The 19,486-nt window shown below is 40.7% G+C and overlaps 2 protein-coding genes across 2 annotated transcripts; one reads left to right on the top strand and one right to left on the bottom strand.

Moving 5' to 3' along the window:
- Nucleotides 1-1,469: 1,469 nt before the first annotated feature.
- LOC135342799 (uncharacterized) lies at nt 1,470-5,672 on the bottom strand. Its single transcript, XM_064539678.1, is given in 10 exon segments — nt 1,470-1,628; nt 1,720-1,788; nt 1,964-2,026; nt 3,175-3,225; nt 3,291-3,350; nt 3,413-3,472; nt 3,533-3,592; nt 3,640-3,934; nt 3,936-4,981; nt 5,475-5,672. Coding segments are annotated over 9 exon segments (1,440 nt in total). The 5' UTR covers nt 4,695-4,981; nt 5,475-5,672; the 3' UTR covers nt 1,470-1,605.
- A 281-nt stretch (nt 5,673-5,953) lies between these two features.
- Nucleotides 5,954-14,227, top strand: LOC135344303 (uncharacterized). The gene is made up of 12 exons (XM_064541473.1): nt 5,954-6,105; nt 6,197-6,568; nt 6,684-6,983; nt 7,036-7,121; nt 7,169-7,394; nt 7,462-7,950; nt 8,040-8,162; nt 8,206-8,298; nt 8,718-8,760; nt 8,873-9,038; nt 9,209-9,331; nt 13,819-14,227. The coding sequence occupies exons 1-11, from the start codon at nt 5,994-5,996 to the stop codon at nt 9,293-9,295; spliced, it is 2,097 nt and encodes a 698-aa protein (XP_064397543.1). The 5' UTR covers nt 5,954-5,993; the 3' UTR covers nt 9,296-9,331; nt 13,819-14,227.
- Nucleotides 14,228-19,486: the final 5,259 nt, after the last annotated feature.

Raw genomic sequence — 19,486 nt, 5'->3', positions numbered from 1 at the left:
TAACTTATGTTCATTTCATATGGTTTGCCCATGCTCTAAATGTCATATATAGGATCCTCTGTTAACTATACTTATCACTCTATAGATTATATAATATACATCAGCTGCTCCAATGTTGGAGTAAGTCTGTCAGCTATTTCCTCTCACCCAATAATTTTCACTTACTTTCTTTTGTGCATAGCTGTAAAGTTCACATAATAATAATAATAATAATAATAAGCGTGCAAAGACGGAGATAAATGTCTCACAGACGACAATTGATCAATTCGGCAGCTCAATTCTCATGACCACCACTCCGTCCGCAAGCGAGTTATTCTTTCCAAATTTTTGGGAGCTGTTACTTTCTTACCCATCTGTAGGTCCATGTAGTTAGTTTTGTGCAAAATCGTCTTGTGCTTCGAGCAATAGCCGCCGATTATAGGTATCTGGCGAAGATAGGTTACTTACTCTAATTATACTAGAGTAATTTACCAATGATCGGACACTAGCGGTTTTCGTACACTCTATCTCATGACCATCAAGATTCTACAGTGATTGTAACCAGGGCCGTAGCCACCAGTCCGGTTAGTCAGGTTTCAACCGGACCACTTTTTCGAAGTTAATAGGCAATGGTCGTCACTACAGTAAACACATAATTGACAAAAAATGCAGTGAACTTCTTCTGCAGTGCAAAACATGCAAGCATGCTAGAACTATAAGTGATCAAGACTATTAGTCTACATGCTATCATTGCTATGGCGAGAGAGAATCCCTTCCAAGTCTTCCAGACCAAGCTCACCATCCAGCTAACCATTTTTTGTTCCCCAAGCGATCATTTGGAAAGTCCAAACCAGTTCTGTGGTCTTGCCATTACAACTTTGCTGTTTCTCCATCATGATAAGAATCAAGATGTTGTGTTCTGTAACATTTGTGTTAGGGCTAAGCTTTAAAGCTGAACAGAATCTAGTACAGCAGATAGCCAGTAGAGAAGGGGCGTTACCAACGATACCGGAAATGGGCGTGACAAAAAAATTTGGCTCGCATAGCGTGCCGATTTGTTCCATTTCATAACAACCTGACCACTCTAAAGTTGGTGGCTACGGCCCTGTTGTAGGGTATGAAAATGTAGCTACTGTATGTGCTCTGCTGCACAACCAACTATCAAGTCTCAATCGTGCTTGCTCTAGACATGCCAGCTCAAAATAAACGACATTCGGAACACACCATGATCGTACAACTCTAGCTGTCTTCGGACGGGGCTTTTTATATAGCGCTAGCTAGGACTTATCTAAGCTACTATGTATGGATAGAAAGGCCAGGCCTTGGGCTGCAAGCACAAACAAAATTCAGCTCTCAACCTCTTCTACTTTTGTCAAAAAATTTGATACAAAACACTAGGTATGCTTTTTACATTGCGGACACGCCCATTATCAACTATACACTTGGAAATTACGGAGTTTCACCAGCTTTTTAGCTTTAATATACAACAAATTTCTCATCAAACAAACAAAAAACTCAATCATCACTTGCATAAAACACAATTGAAAACATATGACTTTGTCTCTGCTGTTTTGCTGCTAATTTTCGCACACAAACAGTGGTACCATTCGTTACAGGAATCGCACTTCACCCATTTCCTTGACTGAGGACTAGGAAACAAAATGTAGAAGATGGTTATCAATGTGCATACAGAAACAGAAACAGTTTACTTGTTAAACACAAAATTAATGAGCAACTTACGATTCCCAACAGAGCCTTTCGGTACTGCAGCATCTGGATTCCCAACAGAGCCTTTCGGTACTGCAGCATCTGTGCCAGTGGAAAGGCAAAGATTTAAAACACTATTATAATAATCTGCTTGCATGAATGTGATATACACCATGACTTCTAATAGAGCCCACTGCTTACATAATATATGCATTTTGCATATACACGTATATCAATAAACATAGCTATATGCATAGCTCTACGTACACGTACGTACCACCGGCACCTCTCTTAGTTGCCTTCTTGGGTTTGGAACCTTTGGGTTGAGATGGTTGGGAACCTACGTATAGGTACGTATGCATGGAATTATTGGAAGTTGCGACAACTTACATTTGTCTCGCTCTTGTGACGTAGCATCTAGATCTGTAGAATTAGGTATAATGGCAGCATGCACATAATTATAACAATGAACAGTATAGTGTATAATATTAACACATGCACCATTACTGGTGTACTATGCACATGTAACTACAACCAAGTTTTGTCATTTTAGGTGGTGCCCGCAAAGGTGTCATTGACCAAACATGTAGGTCTAGTCGTACTCAGCCTGGTGTTGATTCTTGTGGTAAGTGTTTTCTCTCTATAAATACCTTATGGTCAAGTATTGTTGTCTAATGAAAAATTCACGGAGCAAGAAAGTAAGAAGTTTGAAATCAGATTCGAAGAAGGGTATGATATCTGTGACCGTGATGAGCGTTACGAACTGTGGCTATCTATCAATCATCGTAAGTTACAGGTATACCCCCTAAATTTTGACTGAATGTGACCTACATGTCTGTATTACATCTGCAGCTGCTGAGGGGAAGAAAACGTACTGCTCCCATGCATAATTATTTGTTAGTATACTGTACATTAGACTAGTACCTTTCTTAGTTGCCTTCTTGGGTTTGGAACCTTTGGGTTGAGATGGTTGGGAACCTACGTATAGGTTACATTGCATGTGTAAGTGACAATCAAAACGAGATTATTGTACCTTTAAAATTGTTATGAAATATCAAGTATAGCTTTTTTAAGTGTAACTGTACATATATTATAACGATGAATGTAAGAAGCATGCAACATACACACTTACTGGCTTGACTAGCTGAAATTGTGGTCTTCAATAACTTCTGCTTCTTAAGCTCATCTTTTTCTGCTTTTTTTGGCTTTTGCATCTTTTATCACCTGCTTTTCCTTCAATTCTTTTCTCCGAGCAGAACCTGTCACAAGCACATCTTTAAGCTGAAGAGTCTTCTTTACAGAGGGCGGCTTGTAGCTTGATGAGCTATTCCCTAGAATTTTTAAGATTATAGAACGCGGAGCATTTAAACAAACTCGAGATTTCTTCATTTGTATAGCTGTGTGCATGAATAAAAAAATTACATGCAGTAATTCTAGACATGCGCTAGAGCTGAATACTCACAAACCAATATTACCACATATACTAACCAACACAATCCTGAGTAGTAGCTTGATTACTGATGTGCAACGGTTCAATAGCTAACAAACGAAGAGTACATGCATTAAAAAACTTGCTAAACATAAACACTCAAGAGATTTCTTACTCTCATCATCTGGCTGGAGTCCTCCTCTGGCAGTGGTACGACCACGCCTGCCCTCGCCAACTAGTGTACAAGGAGACACAGTGAATACAATGCTACACACACACACACTCAGATATTCTTACACTCATCATCTGACTGGAGTCCTCCTCTGGCAGTGGTACGACCACGTCTGCCCTCGCCAACTAGTGTACAAGGAGACACAGTGAATACAATGCTACACACACACACTCAGATATTCTTACACTCATCATCTGACTGGAGTCCTCCTCTGGCAGTGGTACGACCACGTCTGCCCTCGCCAACTAAGAGGACACAGTAAATGCAATGCTACACTATATAGATTTCTTACCAGTGACAATAGTATGAGATGGTCTAATTCTTCTGCGCTGTTTTGGAGTATGAAAAGGCAGGTACCTAATGTTGGTACTGTTGGCTAAGGAGGAACGCTGTATAGAGGAATCTTCTTCCTCTGGACGTCGGAACGGATAGACACCAGCGTGTTGAAATCCTGCAGCAATGTTCTGCATAGTCATTCCCTGGCTCCATGCCCTGCTGAAAAGCTGGTTGAATTGTAGCTTCGTTACCACTCTCCCTGGATTACTGTTGCAGAATGAATGGCATTCTTGCCTCCAGTACCTCTTTATATAGTGGGCCAAATGGACCATTATCCAGTGGTTGCAGAAAGTGAGTTGTATTGGGAGGGAGACAAAACACTATCACGTCATTGGCTACAGCTGTTTCAATAAAGGCAGGACCAAAATGAGAAGAATGGCCATCCATGAGCAAAAGCAGAGGGCGAACCGGAGGAGCATATAACAAAAAGTGTTGGGCAAACCACTCGTCCAATATCCCTGTTGTCATCCATCCATTATCAGAAGAGCTATATACAGTGCCAGGGACCTCTCCAATTGCCATTTTAGGGTTTAGAGTTTTTGTAGCCAAAACAATCAGAGGAGGGATATTAGTACCACCGGCCGAGCAACAACTCAAGACTGTGATCTGAGCGTTTGTCCCTGAGTTGACAGTGTACGGATGCTTGGCACCTTTCACAGCCACTACTTTGGGTGGTGCAGGAGACAAAGCAAATCCCGATTCATCAAAGTTGAAAATTTGGCATGGCTTGTCCAAAAGGTCATTTTCCTGCAGAGTATCTTCCAAATAATCAAAGTAATTATTGATAATATCCGGATTATTGGCAACAAGTCTGGCATAGGAGATCGGCTCAGCCTTACGCAGAGACACTTCGTTTTTATGCCGTCTTTTAAAGGACTCCCACCATCCACTGGTGACTTTAACTTTCATGTCTTTTGCATCAACCACTCGCTGTACTATAGAAATGACATCAGCCTTAGATTTAGCTGCACCAATTTTGGCAGACTGTTTAATAAACTTTATTAAATTCATTTCCTCCGCATCGGACAAATATCTTACAGAACCACTAAGTTTACCAAACGGAACTCTGCCGGATACTCTGTCATGAAGAGTAGACTTGGGAACATCAAACGCATCAGCTGCCTCGCGAATACTTATTAACTCTTCATTCAAAACAGCATCGTATGCTAACTTCAGCCGTTCTTGGGTCCATTTCTTATATTTTTCTGGCCTCACAGGCTGTGATGGTTGGGGAGAGCCCACATGAGCAGATTTTGAAGATCTTATGATCCTATTCTAACAGTGGATACATTCCACACCTGCAAACAATTAACACACAATTAACAGTTAGAGAAATGGCTGAAAATGTAATTTAACTTACAGATGCTGATCTGTAATTAAATGGTTGCTGATCTGTACTGTAAACTAAATGGCGACTCCTTGCTCTCTCCTTGCCATGTGGTATAAACTGCGCATGACAGGAAAATGGCATTCGATAGGAGGACGTGTCCGCAATGTAAAAAGCATACCTAGCATTTTGTATCAGCTTTTTTGACAAAACTAGAAGGAGTTGAGAGCTGGATTTTGTTTGTGCTTGCAGCCCAAGGCCTGGTCTTTCTATCCATACATAGTAGCTTAGATAAGCCCTAGCTAGCGCTATACAAAAAGCCCCGTCCGAAGACAGCTAGAGTTGTACGATCATGGTGTGTTCCGAATGTCGTTTATTTTGAGCTGGCATGTCTAGAGCAAGCACGATTGAGACTTGATAGTTGGTTGTGCAGCAAGGCACATACAGTAGCTACATTTACATACCCTACAATCACTGTAGAATCTTGATGGTCACGAGATCGAGATAGAGTGTACGAAAACCGCTAGTGTCCGGTCATTGGTAAATTACTCTAGTAGAGTATGGAGTGCTAAAATCGCTTGCAGGCTTTTGACTTGGCTGAATAGTATATTTTTGTATGTACCGTACATAAAGCATAGATAGTAGTGCTTATAGCGACACTTTCAAAGCCAGAGGTCGTTTCTTTGGAGGTTGAAAAATTATGTTGAAGTCCTGGAAAAATTATGTTGAAGTCCTGGTGTCGCATATTTAGAGGGTCGCATCTAATTGGAGGTGATTCTACTGTCCTCGATTATAGGCCGCTTAAATTACATTGTTTCTTGCGGCCTGGAATCGAGGCTGTGGTTTGACCTCTATTTAGGACGCGACATAAAAAAATAATTGTGAACGCTGCAGTCGCTATTTTTAGAGGTCAGAATATTGGAAAAGAGAGGGTGTCGCATATTTGGAGCGTCAATCTGCTGAAACTCAGTGAGTGAAAGAGAATGAGCTCTGTCTCTGTATATGTAAGTTTACATAAACTTTACATTTCAAAGACTTTGCTCGTTTTGCAGGTTTTCTTGGCCCTGCTGTTAGGCCTTCATCAAAAAGGCACAGGTAAGTATAGTACAGTAGTAAGTATATTATATCACCAAGCTATAAATATGCTGGAGTTAATTAATCTTGTGTTAATACTTGTGACAATTAGAGGCTGCAAGCAGTTTAGAAGTCAGTAGCGGTGGTGGCAATGTGACTGATCAGTTCCTCCAAGTGTGTCCAAACACTACCGTCAGCCTCACCTGTTCTCATGATGGGGTCGACCTGACTCGTTGGAGGGTCACTCCTCCTCTACCAATGGACTGCGATACTGTTATCACTCACACAGCCTCCCCAAATAGCGAAGGTTTATGTGGATCATTCACTGTTAGTATGATCAGCTCACGCACTGAGCAAACAAGGAGGTCCACTATTGAATTATTAATCACTGAGTCGCTGGATGGTGCTGTAGTGACTTGTTTTGCTGGAGCGTCTAGTACACCCGACCTTCAAGTTAGGAACTTGACTATTCAAATTAATATAGGTGAGGTGGCTGCTTGCACACGTGCATGCATGTACAAGCACTCTAATTGCGTGTACATGCAATCTGTTATCAACACAGTGTATACGATTAATTTCTTATTTGCCTTTAACTATAGTATATAATACAGGTCCTTCCACTCCAACTGTTGATCAAATGGAATACTCAGTGGTTGATGAGTCTACTGGACAATTCACACTTTTGGTCAGCAGTAACGGGACATTTGGTACAGGGGTGACATTTTTTGGCAGTGTGGTTGAAGGCAGTGGCTCAGTGAAAGTAACTGACAACAGCATCACTATGACTGGATTAAGCTACACCGAGTCTCACACAGTCAGAGTGGTGGCTACCAGTGCTGTGTGTCCAGGAGTGTTGAACAGTAGTAGCATTGATTTTCCTGTGATTTTCAACATAACAAGTGAGTAACACCATGCAGAGTTTGTATAATTATACAATTGCTAATTTTTCAGCCCCTGTACTGACTCAGTTGACTGGATTCGTTGACTGTTCCAATTCATCACTACCTATCAGTGGATCATGGAGTGTGATGGAGGGAGTAAGTGAATGATCTCTTGTATAATTATAATTATTCATACATTACAGGTTCAGAGAAGCAGTGACTCAGCAGTTCAGTTGACTCCGCCCCTAATTGATACACCAAACATAACTTTCACTTCAGCTGGTGGCCGTAGTGGGAATGCAGAGTTTGTTCCTGATTCATCCTACATGTACCATCTCGCAAACACAGTGGAGAATGATGTGTATACTTTCACTGTAACTGTCATGAATGCGGCAAATTCAAGCAGTGAAGTATCTGCTGAAATTATGGGTAAGATCTAAATGCCATTTGTTGTGATGAGAGCTTTGTTACATTATACCTGTACTGTATCGTATAGTTCGAGCGCTTGTAATTGATGACAGTACGCTACAAAATATGAATTGCCTCACATTCTCTCTTGGTCAAAACTGTGCCTCTGAGCGAAATGAAGACTTTAGCATCCAGTTTGAACAAGGATCTGGTGTATGTCGAGACTTGCGTCCATCAGATTTCAGCACCTCCAATGTACAACTGACGTCACAGTCGACTTGTGTACCTGTCACGTCATCCACTAATCTGTGCTATCGCGCAAATCTCGTGTATGATGGAACCATAGTTGATACTCAGAGCAATGTCAACTTTAACGCATGCCCTATGAGTGCCCTCTCTTTATTTATGGCCAGTGGATTGTCCATGCAGCTGAATGGAGATGTAACTAACGGTAACGTGTCTCATCTCACAACTGCTACTCTGAGCTGTACCTCGGTTATCTATGATTTGATTGGTTCGCCTCAAATCACTTGCATTGATGGAACTTGGGAACCAACTGGATTGAGATCATGCACATGTAAGTCACGCGTATACATAAATTATTATACTACAAAGTTGCTGTCTTTGCATGAACGTGTAGTCATAATAACGATTGAGTTGTTTCAGTTTCTGTTTGGCTGATTGTGGTGATCATTCTTGTAATACTGGCACTGGCTTGTGCAATTGGGATTGTCTGTGGATTGCTGACAGCTCGATACTTGACCTCTCTTCTCAACGGACTCGCAGAAAGTAAGTGAATTGATGAAAGATTTCTATTTCAATTTCATTACAGAGAAATTTTGGGCAATTTTGACTGTGGTTCTCCTTGGGTTCTTGTTCTGTTTCGGTGTTGGGATACTCTTCTACATTTGTTACTGCAAACAAGGTAAAAGGAGCTGCGTTTTTGAGTAGTAAAATAATTATGCTTTCATATAATAATCTGCAATTACAACATTTTGCTTGTGTTTAGTTCTTTTCCTTGTGCAATTTCCCTGTAAGTCACAACTTAATTAGTACAACCAGTAGGTTGTACATAAGATTGACAGTGCAGTTGTGTGTGTAAAACATCTTGCAAAAAATTCACTATAATTATATTATGATAAAAATTACTGAAGGATTGGCCAGGAAAAGCACAAAACGAACAAAAAATTGAAACAGTACATGTGAATGAAGTTGTAACGGATTGGAGTTATGCACTCGCCGAATTTCTTGTTTCTTCGCTTTTTCGCGCTTTTCTTTTCCTGGCAATCCTAGCAACGTTCACATTGCAAATGTTTTTTAGTTTTGATTATAATTATGCTTTAGATTCGGATCGCAAGTTAAAGCCAAGAAATGCTGAAAAACTAACGTGAGCTGTGTATGTCTGTTTAAAGAGTTGTGGCATATTGGGGTTCCGCTCTGGCCGGTACTTCTAACCCTATCCTATACCAGAATGTATTAATGTTCTTTGATTGCTACAGTGAAAGCACCTCATCTCCCCTACCTCCCGCTGACTCCCTGTATGCTGACCCCAAATCCATTGAGCACCAGTCAGCCCCAGGCACTGAGGACCAGTACGCCATGGTCGATAGAAAGGGCAAGAAGAACAAGAAACCAAAGCCAACTCCACCAGAAGCTCTGTATCAGGTATGTGTAAAGTACATGCACTCACTGCAAGTTTAAACTCCAGGTATAAGTCAATTACAGGGTTGTTTGATAAACCATTTGAGAATACTGCCTTGGGTATGAATTACCAGGAGTGGATGAACTTTTGATATTACTCTGACTGCTTTTTATTGCACTACTGTTTTGTCCAGGATCCCAACACAATTGAGCATGAGACCACTGCCTCTGGAGTCATCTATACTGTCGTGGACAAGCCCAAGAGGTCCTCCAAGAAATAAGGAGAGCCGGACGTGGTTCCACCAGCCAGCGAGGGGGTGAGTGGAAGAGGTCTTGTCTAGTACTATTTTATGTAGTGTACATTGTATGTCATTTATGGTCAGTAAAAAGTGTACGTAGTACGTGCGTAGTATGTTAACCAGCGTACCGTTTTAGAAATATTTCGCTATCATGATACTATTTTTATACCGTACCGTTTTTTTGCGTGCAGAAGTATGGTGTTGCAACGTAGCCACGCCCCATCTAGTTGCAACAGATCGAATATTGTCTGAATGTTACCAGAGGCAGTCACATGCATGCTGGCTATAGTACTCAGCGAAATTGGCTCTTCCTTCACAATGCAAGGCTTCATTTAGGTTATAATAATTATATGCATGTGACTGCCTGTTTGCGGAAAAATGTCATGCCCAGCCATTTATAGTCATTGTGGTATAATTATAGGAACTGCTTGGTTCCTAGTAGGTAATTCCCTGTCATACAACTCTTTCCAACTCTCCCCATGCATTGTGCTACTTCCATTTTCACAGAATTGATCGATCTAATGAGTTTCCTGTATCCTTTGTATTGTGTAGCAAAATTGGATAGAGTAGTTTTCTCTGTTTAGTCAGTATTTGGCGTGGACGTTATCACGTGACCGCAATGACATCAATGCACTAAACTTGAAGTCATTCGTGCACGCATGTCGGACCTCCTCTGGTGTCAACTTATGGGATGAGGTGTATAATTAGTGTAAAACTTAAGAATTCAAATATAATATTATACTAGTGAGTGCTATGTGTGGTGTACGTTGAGCCAGCTGTGTTGTACAGCAGCATGAACTGTTCCTCTATAATCAAGCACCATCAGCAGAAGCCTTACTAAACACATTGCTGTGTATTGGCATGTAACAGTATTCATGTACGCATATTATCGGTGACCTTATCTTTTCTCCCACATTCAATGTGCATGTTGTGTTTAGGAAGGAAGGGAAGCTTTGCAGGAAAGTGGTAAATATTTGGTAGTTTTTATTCAATCAGCTTATTATTTGTGATTGCCTGTGGGCTGGGAAAACATATCAGCACATGCAGCACAGACTTCCTAGCCAGTGTGATATAACTATATAATTATAACTGGTTCTGAATAATCAGTACAACTCTTCCCTATGCATTATGCACTTGCCACTTTCACTGAATTATCAATCTAATGACTGGTTTTTGTCTTGACCTCTAATGTTAATTTGTGTTTTCGTTTTTGTGGATCCTGAGGGGATTCAATATCACTAACAGTTTTACTAGAATCACTTTCACTTTCCTGCTATTGAATGCAGCTGTTTTCTTGTTTAGCAACACCACTGTGAATTGTGTGAATTGAGTAATTGTACATGTGATTACCATTGAGTGAATTGCCCAAGCAGACCTTAATACAATTAACTTATTGTCATACAATTATGTGCTTACTCACCTGCCATGCAATTGTATATATAAATTCCATTCTTGTGTGTGAGTGTGTATCTATTGCCTTAGTTAATTGGAGGTAGTGTTTTTGAATATCACGTTAGCAATAGTAAGACATTTTAGTCAGATTATAGCACTTTTGTGTTGCCGTAGTCTTAGTTTGGCTGTCAGAGAGTTCCTCTATTCATTGCATGTAGATTGTACTGTATTGATTGCTGATATTGTGTTGTCTGCAGCTCTCTTGTTGCATTAGGTTGGAGGGTATTTGAGTTTGTTTGTCCAGCTTGGCCTTGTTACCGAGAATGCCTCCGTTTTGCTGTTTGTTGTCATGTAAACAGCTTTATTTGTACATATGTAGATCCACCCCAATATATTTGTGTATTTAGGAGTAGATTTAAGAAAACACGATTGAGCGTTTCCTTGATAGTGTATATGCACTGTGAATTGCAGTTGTCATAACTAGCCTCGATCTGATCTTAATTTCAGAAGAAAGTGATATTTATACTTTCTGTTTTTCGGTACTATAGATAGTGAAAGTTAGCGTATAGAGCCATGCATTGAATCATCAAACTCATAACTATGCATGATCTAACACAATGCATGATCTAACACACTTTAAATACTAAAAGGTGCATGACTATTAGTGTTCACTTGCCAACTGTTGGACACCATGTGTATAGACCACTGTAGGATGCCTTAACTTGATACACACCCACTTTAGGTAAAATTATGTGCCTGTACTAGTTTTTATGTTATGAATTGTGCAATTGTTAATCATGGGTCATCAGTTACCTAAGCACTTTAACTTGTATCAACAACGTGTACTGCATGCCATCCATAGTACATATCCAGTTACAATCATATACGTACAGTGTATGTCAGTGTTGCAAATGTACTTTATATTATGATGTATTTTTAGTTGTTTAGGTTGAGTTCAAAGTCTCTGACCCAAAGGCCTGATCACAAATTTTGAGTTGTTACAGTGCACTTCCCTTGTTTCTTGGCTCCTGTCTTAATGTAGCAGGTAGCAATGATAGTTTTAAACTCAGTAGTCCAGTGTAAGTGTATTCATGTTGTGTACCTCTCTAGGTGGCTTGTTTTGACGAGATACTGCAATAGTTAGTATAAGCACAGAATTTAATTGTATTAAGTGAGTGGGTACCAAAATAATGTTTTGTAGTACAAATTTACTAGACAGCTGTTAAAACAGGAATAACTCAAGTGTTTTGAATAAACTATATAATAATATTTTAATACAAAAAAGTTCTAGACTAGCCAATTAGTGTTAAATTGCAATGGTGTCTCGTAATACCCGAACCACTTTGAACACTAAAAGCTTACGCGCAAATCCTATTGACCATAGTAGTTAGTGAACAGGCTATTTACATGTAGCTCCCTCAAGACAGGGGGTCAGAAACATTTAGATGTCTCAATCATTATACCCCCTTTTACCCTATTACCAATAAATCCGGAGGTGTGGCTTCCGGTCCAAAATTTGTTGGCGCTGCACGCCAGGGATTTCAAGGCACTATGTGCCTGTCGACCTTGAGAGCACCCTTCTATAAATTCTGGCTCCGTCCCTGAATGAACCTCTCAGTGACCAATCAGATTGCACCATTTGTGGCAAGCATATTCTAAATTTAGACAAGGCCGCGTATTTCTATGATTAGCACTGTTAACTGCTGCCCACAGAATGTACAGTGATTCATTAGTGTGTTTCACTATCCCCAGACCTTCAAGTTCGCATGACCCCCCTACACCCAGCTGTTGTGAACCAGCTTCCTCAGGGTGATCATATTGGAAATGAGGCTACCTCGTAGTACAATCCGTGTTTCCCCGTGGTTTAATCGAGGCTGTGTTCTAGGCACAAAGAAAATAGTAGAAGTTGTAAGACTAACAAGTACGATACAGTAGTGTTTGTGAGGGCGAGTAGTGTTGTTTGAGATGCTGTATAGACAGTTATGGAGGGGAGGACCTTTGTATGCAAATCAGGGCAAAACTCCCAAAAAACAAAATTACTGTGTCTTGTGTCTTGGGTGAGATCCAGAGGGAGCCTTTTCTGCAAGCCAATCCTAATCCAACTAAAGTATATAATTATTACCAGTTCATGTCTGATAAGTAGGAAAATAGATTTAGTGCTAATGAAAGCTTCTTGATGCATGAACGGTTAAGGTTAATAGCATGGCTGTTAAAAGTAGAAAATTACATGAAATCAAGACAAAAACATATGTAAGAGGCAGCTTACCTCGAAATTTCCCCCAATAACAACACAACGCACTGGTAAAGACTGTTTATAAAAAATACCCGCATGCCTGCATGAATGGTCGTCTCTTATAGCAGAGTTTTTGAGCAGCTGAGTTAAACGCTTTTACAGACACCATTACAGACACCACATTAAAAAGCGAAACGCGGATTGAGACCAAAGGACTTCTAACCACAAGCGTGAAGTCTATATACATATACGTTTGGCCCGTTATCTGCTGTCGTTTTCAATCCCTTTCCTTTTCTTAATCTGTTGGGTGATCACGTACCTACAGCTATGAAAACATTAATTTTGCCTAAACAGAGTAATAATTTTTATTTATAGACTAATTATAGACTGACCGTCTATAATTATGCCTAGGCCACACAAACTATAGATCACTTGTTTCTCATGCCAGGTGTATTCTACATGCCGTCATGAGATGATTATTCTTAATTGTTAAGCCTGGTGATCCCTACCATAAAAAGTAGCTAGGTATATGCGGGGTAAACAAACACAAGTGATTTAGTGTGGCCTTATGTTTATTTCTTTACTGAAAGCTAACATTCAAGTTTGCTTAGCAGATGTCCATTGTATGGTAAACAAATTTCTGTTATTATGTCTGATCATAATAACATTCATTCTGCATGACATTATAACAATACAGCTACCATTAAACTTTAGTTTATACTATAGTAAATGACCACGCTTGAAATAGCTATAGTTATGCATAGCTGGTATCCAATTTCTAGACTTTCACATGCAATAGTTGGGTTAATGGATTTGCTAATGTTGTTTATGCAGTTGTATAAACTATTGCCTATGCACACACACACATTCACCACTTTAGCTGACCTATGTCGAGATTGATCTGAGCAGCGAACCCCCAAAGCCAGGGAGTGGTAAACAGGCACCCCAACAACCCGGGGGATATCCAGTGGAACATCCAGTGGAGTATTCCAACGTGGAGCACAGCAACATCTCTTAACAGAACATTGACAAACAAAAAAAGTACTCTGTATTGCTAGACTTAAATGTTAGGTTTTGTAGTGTAGCTAGTTTGCACATTTGTATGATTTTATAATAGGCACGATATGCTGACACCTGAAATTAACTATAATTAATAACACGCGTGAGCACAGTCACCTCCAACCTCCTTTATAACCTCTCATCACTAGTCACTCCTAACCCTCCTTTGTAACCTCTCATCACTAGTACGAGTCTTTTTGTATATACCTTCATGCAGAGTAGATGATTGTAGGCGTCAAATTTTATGGAGTGTCAACTTTTGTGAATCATGGCATGCTGGGTTGGGTTGGGTTATAATCTACCACATATTATTATTAGGTAAAGATCATTCAAAGTCAAAAGTCAAATTATTGTATTCAGATATTGTAAATGGTAAAGAGCCACATTGCTAGATGCTCCAATTGAGCACCAGCATGCACTTCAGTATGTACACTATAATTTATATGGAGTACATGTAGTATAATTATGGTAATTAATTCACCTGTATGCAACTATGGTGAGCCTTTTGTTTCAAAATGGCGATACAAAATACCATGTGTTGGTGTCCCAAACTGGAAGGATAAATCGACTCGATGTGTTATATCAACTCGATTTTATCAACTTCATCTGGTAGGGATCGACTCTATGTGTTTTAACAACTCGATTTTATCTACTTCATCTGGTAAGGATCGACTCAATGTGTTTTATCAACTCGATTTAGCGACTCTTCTGGTAAGGAGCGACTAGATTCCAGGTGGCTGGGGGAAAAGGCAAGTATCGAGGGTGGCCTGATATGGCTGTAGGCGCTGTACTCTGATGTGCAACGAAGGCGCTAGGCTCAGACAAGGCACTGAGACTCTTGAGGCCACAGGCACGCCTACAACAGCTCAGAGTAGCTCAGATGGGGACCTTCTGAGCTTGAGATCACACAGCAGCTACTTGCTATGTTTCATGAACTCAAGAGTCAAGTAGACAAGCATTTAGTGATTTAATTTACTGTGATCCAGCACAAGTAAGCTGCTGTGACCTTCTGCAGGCGTGCCTGGAAGGTCATCTACTCTGACCTGCTGTAGGCCTGCCTGTGGCCTCAAGAGTCTCAGTGCCTTGTCTGAGCCTAGCGCTAGCGCCTTTGTTGCAAGAGTACGGATAGATAGCCTCGATATCAAGCCGCCCTCGAAACTCGCCTTTTCCCCTAGCGGCCTGGAATCGAGTCGATCCTCTCCATCAGAAGAAATCGAGTTGATAAAACACATCGAGTCGATCCTTACCAGATGAAATGGATAAAATCGAGTCCATCCCTACCAGATAAAGTCGAGTTGATAAAACAAATCGAGTTGATTTTTGGGACACCAACACATGGTGTTTTGTATCGCCATTTTGAAACAAAAGGCTCACCATATGCAACTTTACATGCATGTACACACTGATACTGGCTCAGGTTGATCATGGGAGGAAAAAAACAACCTAACCAGCTTTCGTCGTGATCATGGTAAAAAGGAAAAACCTAGCCATGCAGAGCCATGCAATGGAGATAATTATGAGGATTGAGGTGAGATTTTTGTTAATTCAGAGGTGAGATATACTGTTTCAGTGCATGAGACAGATTTCAGATTTTGTCCCTGTCAGTTTAATTTGTTCAACATTCCCTCCACATCACTATCTCAGTACTTTCCAGATAGATTGATGTGCATACCGTAAGATCTCGATTTAAAGCGACACTTTTTAATAATTACAAAGCCAGAGGTCGCATCTTTTGGAGGTTGAAAAATTAATTGGAGGTAACTTTACAGAGTCTACTTGCCTCGATTTCAGGCCACTTAAAAACACTGATTTTCCAGTGGGCTAGGGAGTGGCTACATTTACCTCTATTTAGAACGCGACATTAAAAAATAATTATCAACGCAGTTGTCGCTACTTTTAGAGCTCAGAAAATTGCTGAAGCTCCTGGGTGTCGCATATTTGGAGGGTCGCCTTAAATCGAGGTCTTATGGTACCTATCATTCTGCTAAAGTGAAAAACGCTTGTAAAGAAATCAAAACATGTACAGTCAATCCAATGCTTACACAAATTCCAAAACACTGAAAACTGAAACTTTAGTATCGATCATCTGCCTAGTGTCTACAGTATAAATTATTTGCACAGCTATGTAGGCTTTTCAAGTGATATGATTATTGTTATAAAGTAAGTTAAGAAAATACTTATTGACAGCATGCAGGTACAATAATTATCTTTAGGCTCTAAATTTCTCTTCATTTTGGCCCAAATTCCTTTCAAACTTCAAGCAAACTTGTATACAATTCGTAGTCCCTAAATTCTTATCGCTGACTGAAAGTTGATCGAGTGAATAGTTTTTATGACTCCTGCGTACTTTTAAAACAAATAAATTACGATTGTGGTGAAATTACTCCCCAAGTTGCTTAATTAATTGCTCAAGCCTAACTATGTTGAGCAAAAATTAATGGCTAGGACCTAATTATAGTCATCCTCACTAAAATTAATGACGAGAGAGCATAACTTTAATTTGTTAACAACGTCATGAACATGTACAGCTAGTACACTATAGTCTACTAAGTAGTAAGTTTCATCACAACAATTTAAGTATGCACTTTTGTGAACAACTTACACCTGCAACCCAACATTTATCATTGAATAATGAGCTAGTGCACACATGCAGTAAACACACACAAAGCTGTACAAGTGCACCATAGAATCAGCTACTTTAATAACATAACTTACAATTATAATAATAATTATATACCCACCTGGAGCCCTCACTATTCTGGCCGGGCCTTTTCCACGTATAACTTTCATGAGTATGTATTATAACCTACATCAGAACTTTACAAAACTTCACTCAGAATTGTATATCAACTCGCTTTTCTTCAATTCAAGCAGTTGATTTCAAATTTTGTACACATAATACAGCCGGAAGTGACATTTATGGGTGTGGTTTCCCAAATTACAACATAATTTCTATACCGCTGGTTATTTTCGTATGGTAGTATTGTAGCATCATAATTATGAATTCAAACCACAAAATTAATCTACCGCAATAGATTCAACGTCACTATCCTGAGCTGTATGAATTTAATTCAGAAGTTCATACAATAAATTTACACCAACGAAAATTACCCACTATAATTATACAGTATAGCCTCAATAATTATAATGAAACTCATTTTGCACAGTCATGCATGCATGTGCATGTACTGTTTCAATTATTTATACAGTTTGCTTTTAGGATTTTTAGTATTTGGATGTAGTTTAATGTAGTTAAACCAAAGATATAGGAAGGGAAGGATTGGCAACGGTAGAAAATTTGAAGCTATCCGTGACACGCTACGTCATTGGAATGCATCACTTTGCCTCTACTTTTGTTGCCTCCAAACTATGGCAATAAAAATAACAGAGAGAACAAGTCATTATTAACTCTGAAAGAAGTCATTGATGACAGATGCAAGTTGACATCCCAAGAATCTGCCTCATGTTAAATACTGAGAGGGATTCTCAAAGTCAACAAGAAAGAGAGAAGCTCAGAAACAACACTTTAATACTTAGACAATACTGCTTGTGTTCATGTCCATTCTCACATTTGATACAAGCTCTGGGCTTGTATGCACAAGAACTAGATAACATAGATAGACTGATAGTACTGTAGCCATTATCAATATTCTCTGTAACATGTTCTGTACGACATTTTATTAATACCAAATTTTAATAAATTATCAACATTTCACAAGTCATATAAACTGCCATAATAAGCTGCATAATGAACTGCTAACTGCTGCTACTGCATGAGGTAGAGCTGGTGCTATACAACCGTACAGGTCTTTTGCATGTAACAAAGTCTTTCATTTCGTTTTTTAATATGTAGCCCAAAATAGTCAATCAACTCTTCCTTCTTCAGCTTCATAAATTTCTTCCAGCATACTGATAGTACGATGAAGATCTAATAGTATGACTGTGTATGTGGGGAGGGAGGGGCATATGAATGAGTTAGTAAAACACTGTGGCACTGACCTGGAGCTTTCTATCCCAGTTCTGTTTCTTACTATATAAGCCGATAATCAGGCCTTACACCTCCAGTCATATTTTCTGCAACTGACAAAAATTTAAAGCACAAAACCTGTGCCAGATTGATGCCCAGGGCTTGCCCACACAGCCTGGGCACCAAAAAGGTTTTTCTGTGGGTAAGAAACAGCTGCAAGAAAAGGGCAACCCCAACGTAGAATGCACACAGCTGTTGGAAGCCCCGCCCAGGGCTCGCCCACACACAACCTGGGCAACCGCCTCACCAAACAGGTTTTCTGTACTAATTCGGGTAAGACACAGCTGGCACAGCTTGGGCAACCTCATTTCAATGTAGCCCCACCCACCCGCTGCACAGGGATGCAGCCCACCCACACAGCTGTTGGAAGCCCCGCCCAGGGCTCGCCCACACACAACCTGGGCAACCCCCTCACCAAACAGTTTTTCTGTGCTAATTCGGGTAAGACACAGCTTGGGCAACCTCACTTCAACGTAGCCCCACCCACCCACGCTGCACAGGGATGCAGCCTACCCACACAGTGGGCTCGCCCACACACAACCCCCTCACCAAACAGTTGGGTAAGACACAGCTGCTAGCTGCACAGGGATGCAACCTACCCACACAGCAGCCTCCCACCCACGCGATGCAGCCCATCCACACAGCTGTTGGAAGCCCCACCCAGGGCTCGCCCACACACAGCCTGGGCAACCTCCTCACCAAACAGTTTTCTGTGCTAAATTCGGGTAAGACACAGCTGCAGCATGGCTCGCCCGCTGTTGGAAGCCGGTTTGTCTATACACATAGCTTGGGCAACCCCGCCCCCACACTATTCACTACTTCAACGGCCCCACCCACCCACGTTGCTCAGGCCGTCCTTGATTGGTATTGAGGTTAGATTTCAGTGCCCCGAGTTGATTACCAGACCCACCGTATTAGCTTCAATCTCACGCTGGCTATTGAGTCGGACAACATTTCCAACCCCATGGCTCGCCTATGCACCGTTGGAAGCCCCACCCGGGGCTCGCCCTATACACACAGCTTGGACAACCACGCCGGCCCGACCTTGAGTTACCCCGACGCTGAACTCTACAGTGCCTTGTTCTAATCTCACGTTGGATCTTGGGCTGGGTATTTTGGACAAAAACCCAACACCCTTCTGATTATCACAGTCTACACCATATTGTTTCTGTCTACATGCTACCCACACCATGTGTTTTTTAATATCTGTGTTGCTCAGGCCCATACGTACTATCGTTCAGGCTACACATAATATTATACTTGGCGTTAATTAAAGCTTAGCTCAGGCCACACAGCCCAAAGTTGCTTTTAAGCTGGGTATTCTCTATCTCAGTTTCTCGAACTCAGGCCACATAGCCCCGCCCAGGAATTGCCCACCCACACCGCCTTTTTCAATCTCAGTGGGCGCAGTAGAAGCGGGCCAGGCCTGCCCACCTAGTCATATTTTGTATTCATTAATTAA

The sequence above is a fragment of the Halichondria panicea genome, chromosome 1 (genome assembly GCF_963675165.1).
Source record: "Halichondria panicea chromosome 1, odHalPani1.1, whole genome shotgun sequence".
NCBI lineage: Eukaryota > Metazoa > Porifera > Demospongiae > Suberitida > Halichondriidae > Halichondria > Halichondria panicea.
The sequence above is the reverse complement of the archived record's forward strand: the minus strand, read 5'-3'. Positions and strand labels throughout refer to the sequence as shown.

Bases quoted from the DNA above. Each gene is read 5' to 3' on its own strand.
- LOC135344303 (XM_064541473.1), top strand. From the start codon at position 5,994: ATGAGCTCTGTCTCTGTATATGTAAGTTTACATAAACTTTACATTTCA. The intron at 6,106-6,196 runs GTAAGTATAGTA...TGTGACAATTAG, and splicing joins CCTTCATCAAAAAGGCACAG to AGGCTGCAAGCAGTTTAGAA. The intron at 7,951-8,039 runs GTAAGTCACGCG...GAGTTGTTTCAG, and splicing joins TGGATTGAGATCATGCACAT to TTTCTGTTTGGCTGATTGTG.